The sequence below is a fragment of the Oncorhynchus keta genome, chromosome 17, assembly GCF_023373465.1.
Source record: "Oncorhynchus keta strain PuntledgeMale-10-30-2019 chromosome 17, Oket_V2, whole genome shotgun sequence".
NCBI lineage: Eukaryota > Metazoa > Chordata > Actinopteri > Salmoniformes > Salmonidae > Oncorhynchus > Oncorhynchus keta.
This window is the reverse complement of record NC_068437.1, coordinates 62,043,170-62,051,087: the sequence shown is the minus strand read 5'-3', so window position 1 is coordinate 62,051,087 and position 7,918 is coordinate 62,043,170. Positions and strand designations below refer to the sequence as shown.

Below are 7,918 nucleotides of genomic sequence, written 5' to 3'. Positions count from 1 at the left end.
TATTTCCCATGACATGCCTAAATACTAATAACCACTGGCCCTATTTCCCATGACATGCCTAAATACTAATAACCACTAGGCCTATTTCCCATGACATGCCTATATACTAATAACCACTAGGCCTATTTCCCATGACATGTCTAAATACTAATAACCACAAGGCCTATTTCCCATGACATGTCTAAATACTAATAACCACTGGCCCTATTTCCCATGACATGTCTAAATACTAATAACCACTAGGCCTATTTCCCATGACATGCCTAAATACTAATAACCACTAGGCCTATTTCCCATGACATGTCTAAATACTAATAACCACTAGGCCTATTTCCCATGACATGCCTAAATACTAATAACCACTGGCCCTATTTCCCATGACATGCCTAAATACTAATAACCACTAGGCCTATTTCCCATGACATGCCTAAATACTAATAACCACTAGGCCCTATTTCCCATGACATGTCTAAATACTAATAACCACTGGCCCTATTTCCCATGACATGCCTAAATACTAATAACCACTAGGCCTATTTCCCATGACATGCCTAAATACTAATAACCACTAGGCCTATTTCCCATGACATGCCTAAATACTAATAACCACTGGCCCTATTTCCCATGACATGCCTAAATACTAATAACCACTATGATAATGAATAAACTTGTTTCTCTAGATTTTTTAACAACCTATATCAACTAACACTATACTCAGCTGATTCAAATAATCAACATATTAGGCAATCATTTAAGAGAAGTGATCGTGTCAGGGGGATACTATACCAAACGGGTTTATTTAGTATTTTTATCGGTATTTTCATTTTTAAACTGCATTGTTGGTTAGGGGCTTTTGTAAAGTAAGCAATTTTTACTGTAAGGTCTACTACACCTGTTGTATTCAGCATTTCACTGTAAGGTCTACTACACCTGTTGTATTCAGCATTTTTACTGTAAGGTCTACTACACCTGTTGTATTCAGCATTTCACTGTAAGGTCTACTACACCTGTTGTATTCAGCATTTCACTGTGAGGTCTACTACACCTGTTGTATTCAGCATTTCACTATAAGGTCTACTACACCTGTTGTATTCAGCATTTCACTGTGAGGTCTACTACACCTGTTGTATTCAGCATTTTTACTGTAAGGTCTACTACACCTGTTGTATTCAGCATTTCACTGTAAGGTCTACTACACCTGTTGTATTCAGCATTTCACTGTGAGGTCTACTACACCTGTTGTATTCAGCATTTCACTATAAGGTCTACTACACCTGTTGTATTCAGCATTTCACTGTAAGGTCTACTACACCTGTTGTATTCAGCATTTTTACTGTAAGGTCTACTACACCTGTTGTATTCAGCATTTCACTGTAAGGTCTACTACACCTGTTGTATTCAGCATTTCACTGTAAGGTCTACTACACCTGTTGTATTCAGCATTTCACTGTAAGGTCTACTACACCTGTTGTATTCAGTATTTCACTGTAAGGTCTACTACACCTGTTGTATTCAGCATGTGACTAATACAATCGTTATTTGATGTACAGGAGACTTAGCTCCTGGCTCAGATATTGTCTGAACATCATCGTAAACCTACACCACCTGATCGGGACCAGACTCCTGAGAGGCCTGGTGAACACAGCCTCGGTCTCCCTGTGTATGAATGATTCAGTCCAACCCGATAAACTCAATCATTATTTAATGAGGCAAGATTAGATTTCCTTTATACACATAATGGGTTTAACAAAAACAAACTATATCACATTACAAAGGTAATAAGTTTACCCCCCTCACTTCAAAATACACACACTCAAAACGTGTACGCGTTCACACACTTACTCAAGCATGTACACGTTCACACACGCACCCATATATACACACTTGCGTGTCCGCATTCACACACAACCACTCAAACACACACACACTGACACACATACAGCGTCACCGGAGTCCTGCTCTGACTTTTGCCAATTTGCCGAGTTGCGGCAAAGACGCCACTGCCTGCCATCATCTCCACAATGTGCAGTGCATGGATCTGTCTTCAGGTCAGTTTGAAAAACATCTAATGTCTTGGTTATTTAGTGGCTCAGCCCTGCTCTACTTCTAACTACGGACAGAGAATGTCAAAGTCACATATTATAGCAACAGGTTCAGGAGGCTAGTCATTAATTCATTTTCACACAGGATTTACTAAGTTAAACAACCCTCTGGTTGGGCGTTGTCATGACAGCTGGAGCGTTGTCATGACAGCTGGAGCGTTGTCATAAAAAAGGTCTAGCTTCGAAAGGCAGAAGAACAATATTGGAATCCACTTGAATGGATAATTAACTAACTGACATAGGCTATTAATCCTGGTGTTTTCCTTATATTGTCCACTTAGTTCTCATATCACCTCCTAGTGCAAATCAGGAAGCTGTCAAGTAGTCAGAATCTTAGGAAGGGGAGGGGTCCTAGGTTTAGGAAGGGGAGGGGTCCTAGGTTTAGGAAAGGGAGGGGTCCTAGGTTTAGGAAAGGGAGGGGTCCTAGGTTTAGGAAAGGGAGGGGTCCTAGGTTTAGGAAGGGGAGGGGTCATAGGTTTAGGAAGGGGAGGGGTCCTAGGTTTAGGAAAGGGAGGGGTCCTAGGTTTAGGAAGGGGAGGGGTCCTAGGTTTAGGAAAGGGAGGAGTCCTAGGTTTAGGAAGGGGAGGGGTCCTAGGTTTAGGAAGGGGAGGGGTGAGAGGCTGTGTCTGAGAGCATCGAATCCGTGATGCATTGTTGGTAAATTGTGACTGACTGATCTACAAATAATTCTAAGTAGTTATTTATGATGCAAGGTGGCTTGTAGATCAGTCAGTGGTCTGCAATGTCTGCTGCAAGGTCAAACAAGTCTAGACTTTGGAGGGAAGGACTCAGAGCCTTTGCAGGAGGAGGAGTCAATCAGTCAGTCATCAATGCCGGCCCCCTTGTCTTCCTGGTTCCTCTAGCTCCTCCCCCTCCTCATACTCATAGTCCATATCTCCTCGTTCGTACTCCAAATCCCCAACCTCATACCCCTCCCCCTCACATATAAGCTCCTCCTTGTCATATTCTATCCCCTCCAGGTCATACTCAAGCCCCGCCCCGTAGTCGTTCAACGCCCTCTCTAACTCCGCCTCCATCTCCTCCTTCCTCCTCTCTTCCTCGGTTAGGGGCATCGCCACGGTTGCCACCTCGTTGTACTTGTGCCCAGCGTGCGATGCACTGTTCTGTTTGGCCGTCTTTAGAATGCCTTGGATCACAGGCCCATCCCCGGCCAGCACAGCCTCTTCCGCATCCCTCACATCCTGCTCCTTCTTAGCCTTCCTGTCTGCCCGTTCCTGGAGCTCCTCCTGGGCCCCCTCCCCAACCAGCAGCACCTCCTCCCCCACACCAGGAGGCCCCTCCACAGGGTTGTGGTCGTAGGAGAAGAGGCGGAGGGCGGGGAGCCGGCTCAGATTAGGGAACACCTCGATCTTGTTCTTGTCCAAGTCTAAGATCTCCAGATCCACCATACGGAGTAAGACACGGGGGAACTCAGTGAAACGGTTTCCGTAGAGCCACAGTCCCCGCAGGGCCTCCATATGCCACAGGTCCGGGGGCAGTGTCCGTAGCCTGTTGTCCCCCATCTGGAGGGACCTGAGGTGGGGTAAGTCGTAGAGCTGGCGGGGGAAGCACGTGAAGTAGTTGCTCTCCATCCAGAGGCAACGAAGGCTCTGAAGGTTGCGTAGCTCTGGAGGGAGAGATATCAGGCGGTTGGAGCCCAGGTAGAGACGTGTCAGGTTACGGAGCTGGCAGATGGCCAACGGGACGTCCTCCATCTTGTTGAAGTCTAGAGCCAGGATGCGGAGGCCCTTCAGTTGGACGATGTTCTCCGGGAGGGTCCGCAGACTGTTACCACACACATACAGCTTCTCCAGGTGACGTAGCCCACAGACCACACCGGGCAACCTGCGAAACTTCTTATAGCTCAGGTCCAAAACGGGATCTCCGCTCGCCAGCATCTCCTCCACCCCTAGGGGAAGCTCATCGTCCTCCATCTCCTCCTCTTTCTTCTTCTTCCTCCTCCTCTTCTCCTCCTCCATTACTTTCACTTTCTCCCCATCCTTCTCTTCCTCGGCCTCCTCCTTCCTGGAGGAGTTGCCCATGCCGTGCCCGTTGCTACGCCCGTTGCTACACCCGTGGCCCGGCAGCCTGCCGTTGGATACTGGCTGAGTCAGGATGGAATCAGGGGATGAGGCTGAAGCCTTGTCTGAGACTGGGGTTGGAACTGAGACCGAAGCTCCAACAATGGCTGGGGTGGAGGCTGAAGCTGGTTAGGACAGGACAGTGTCTGAAGACGTGTCTGAGGCTGGGGCTGAGGCTGGTCGTGTCTGTGTCCGAGGCTGGTCTGGCTGGGGCTGACGCTGGTTCTTAGACTGGTCAGCCCGGTCGGAGGCTCCTACTCTGAACTGAGGCTGGTGCTGGTCAGCCCGGTCGGAGGCTCCTACTCTGAACTGGTGAGAAAGGATCCAGTGGCAGGACCCGCAGCAACAGGGGGCATTGTGTTCCTTAACAGGCCAGTGATTGCTCTCTGCTAGCTCAGCAGCCACAGACCAACACATGGTACTAGAAGTGGCACTGTCTGACTGCCCCACATTAGATGAAGTGTCAACTGACATCGACACATTACAATAATATTGATGGATTTGTAATTGTAATTGTAAAAAAAAAAAAAAAAAAATGTTTACCCTTATTTTAGCATGTAAGTTAACAGAGAACACATTCTCATTTACAGCAAGGACCTGGAGAACAGTTGAAAGGGAGAGGTGGGGGGATGGATAAGCCAATTAGAAGCTTATAAATAACAACAACCAAAAGCAGCAGAGTAGTGTTTGAAGAAGTGATAATAATAATAATCATAATAATTTAACTCAACAATATAAAGCTGAATGTTGATGATAAAACATAGTCTCTTCGTGTCTGTTTGGAGTCAGCCAGAGCAGTCAACCAATGTAAATAAGACTATAAATGTCTTCCCAGAACAGATAAAATGGCTCCACAAACTTCCAACAGAAGCAGACTTGCCATTTGGGTATCATATGTTCATTTGGATGCTGTCCGCGTCTTACTGTCGGCTACTTTACTCCATGGAAGTTTTCAGTAGATATGTTCTCAGCCCAGTGTGACAGACGACAACCGCAGGCTTTAGACATTTCATTTTACTTTCCATATGAGCTTGAATTCTGCTCGACAGACGGAGCAGATGTCAGTGTCACCTGTTCCACTGATCTTATGATGCGAGAACGCAGAACAAGAATTACACACCACCACCACCACCACCCCCCCCAAAAAAAGTGGATACGTTCGAGTTAGATGTCCTTTTTTTTTCTCTCCCCCGTGATGACTGTATGTTCAGTCCGTCGAGCGAGAGAGCGAGTCGGAGCCCAGCTTGACGCGCAGGCGGCTACGCAGCTGTGTGGTGATGTGTTGACCTGGCCAGCGGCAAAGTGAAAGAGCGAAAAAAGGAAGTCCACTTTGGTGATCGCTCTCACTCTCGCTTTGGCGATGACGGTTGCGCACTTAGCGCATTTCGGGCTATCGTTAATGTCGTCATCTTGCTGCCCAAAGTCACTAGACCGTTCGCCTGTATACAAAATGGAGAATTTTCAATTTGGCTACTATGAAAACTATCGGTTACGCGCGGGTCACTCGGTCCGCTCTTCGCTGTCGCCTCACTGATATCTCTAACTAATGTACGTTATCCGGTTTCTCGCGTCTCGGCTGGAGATTTGCGTACTACGTTGCCTAGGACTGTCTCCCATCCCTAGCAACCGAAACAGAGGGACACGAGAGAGTATTGTCAAACACGTACATCACATGGTTAGAGAGGGAGAGGGAAAGAGGGGGCAGGGGAGAGAGACAGGGAAACAGAGAGAGACACAGAGAGAGAGAGAGACAGAGAGAGAGAGAGAGGGGAGGGAGCAGGGGAGATGGATGAGAGAGTGGGGGAGGAAAATAGGGAGAGAGAGTGATTGAAGAGAAATAAAGAGGGGACAGAGAGGAGAAAAGAGTGATGAGAGAGACCACTGATGTGATCTAGTATAATTAAGAGTTAAAGATTGGCACATAGCAGGCTATAAAATATTACCAGATAAAGTCTGTAATTGACACAGGATTTACATAATAGGCTACGCTTCATATTGACCAATTATAAATAGGGAGTTGCATTCATAATGGAAAAGTGGTAATATGATTGTGTGCATGGGCACACTGGCAGCTGTATTTATTTAGGAAGATGCAACACACAAACACAGACGATGTAATATAATACACGCCAATGCATCTACAAACAAAGGTATTTTTGTAATCTATTGTAAAGTGACTGTTCCACTGGATGTCATAAGGTGAATGCACCAATTTGTAAGTCGCTCTGGATAAGAGCGTCTGCTAAATGACTTAAATGTAATGTAAATGTTAACCTTTGAATCATTCTAGGTGAGCAGCTATTTTCAGGTTGCAGAATGTTAACGTAGCCTAACTAACTAACAGGTTATTAGTTGTAATAGCTAACCTAACTAACATAGTTAGCCTAGCTATTACAACTAATAACCTAACTAACTAACTAACAGGTCATTAGTTGTAATAGCTAGGCTAACTAACAGGTTATTAGTTGTCATAGCTAGGCTAACCAGCAGGTTATTAGTTGTCATAGCTAGGCTAACTAACAGGTTATTAGTTGTCATAGCTAGGCTAACTAACAGGTTATTAGTTGTCATAGCTAGGCTAACCAACAGGTTATTAGTTGTCATAGCTAGGCTAACCAACAGGTTATTAGGTGTAATAGCTAGGCTAACTAACAGGTTATTAGTTGTCATAGCTAGGCTAACCAACAGGTTATTAGTTGTCATAGCTAGGCTAACTAACAGGTTATTAGTTGTCATAGCTAGGATAACTAACAGGTTATTAGTTGTAATAGCTAGGCTAACTAACAGGTTATTAGTTGTCATAGCTAGGCTAACTAACAGGTTATTAGTTGTCATAGCTAGGATAACTAACAGGTTATTAGTTGTAATAGCTAGGCTAACTAACAGGTTATTAGTTGTCATAGCTAGGCTAACTAACAGGTTATTAGTTGTCATAGCTAGGATAACTAACAGGTTATTAGTTGTAATAGCTAGACTAACTAACAGGTTATTAGTTGTCATAGCTAGGCTAACTAACAGGTTATTAGTTGTCATAGCTAGGATAACTAACAGGTTATTAGTTGTAATAGCTAGTCTAACTAACAGGTTATTAGTTGTCATAGCTAGGCTAACTAACAGGTTATTAGTTGTAATAGCTAGGCTAACTAACAGGTTATTAGTTGTAATAGCTAGGCTAACTAACAGGTTATTAGTTGTAATAGCTAGGCTAACTAACAGGTTATTAGTTGTCATAGCTAGGATAACTAACAGGTTATTAGTTGTAATAGCTAGGCTAACTAACAGGTTATTAGTTGTCATAGCTAGGCTAACTAACAGGTTATTAGTTTTTACACCTGCATTGTTTGCTGTTTGGGGTTTTAGGCTGGGTTTCTGTACAGCACTTTGAGATATCAGCTGATGTACGAAGGGCTATATAAATAAATTTGATTTGATTTGATTTGATTAGTTGTCATAGCTAGGCTAACTAACAGGTTATTAGTTGTCATAGCTAGGATAACTAACAGGTTATTAGTTGTCATAGCTAGGATAACTAACAGGTTATTAGTTGTAATAGCTAGGCTAACTAACAGGTTATTAGTTGTCATAGCTAGGCTAACTAACAGGTTATTAGTTGTCATAGCTAGGCTAACTAACAGGTTATTAGTTGTCATAGCTAGGCTAACCAACAGGTTATTAGGTGTAATAGCTAGGCTAACTAACAGGTTATTAGTTGTCATAGCTAGGCTAACCAACAGG

General features: G+C 44.3%; 1 protein-coding gene across 1 annotated transcript; it reads right to left on the bottom strand.

Annotated features, from left to right (window-relative positions):
• Nucleotides 1-1,791: 1,791 nt before the first annotated feature.
• LOC118383183 (leucine-rich repeat-containing protein 10B-like) lies at nucleotides 1,792-5,877 on the bottom strand. Its single transcript, XM_035769781.2, has one exon. The coding sequence runs from the start codon at nucleotides 4,142-4,144 to the stop codon at nucleotides 2,930-2,932; it is 1,215 nt and encodes a 404-aa protein (XP_035625674.1). The 5' UTR covers nucleotides 4,145-5,877; the 3' UTR covers nucleotides 1,792-2,929.
• Between the last annotated feature and the right edge of the window lie 2,041 nt (nucleotides 5,878-7,918).

What these genes read in the sequence shown, in the direction of transcription:
- LOC118383183 (XM_035769781.2), bottom strand. Translation starts at nt 4,144, where the DNA reads ATGGGCAACTCCTCCAGGAAGGAGGAGGCCGAGGAAGAGAAGGATGGG.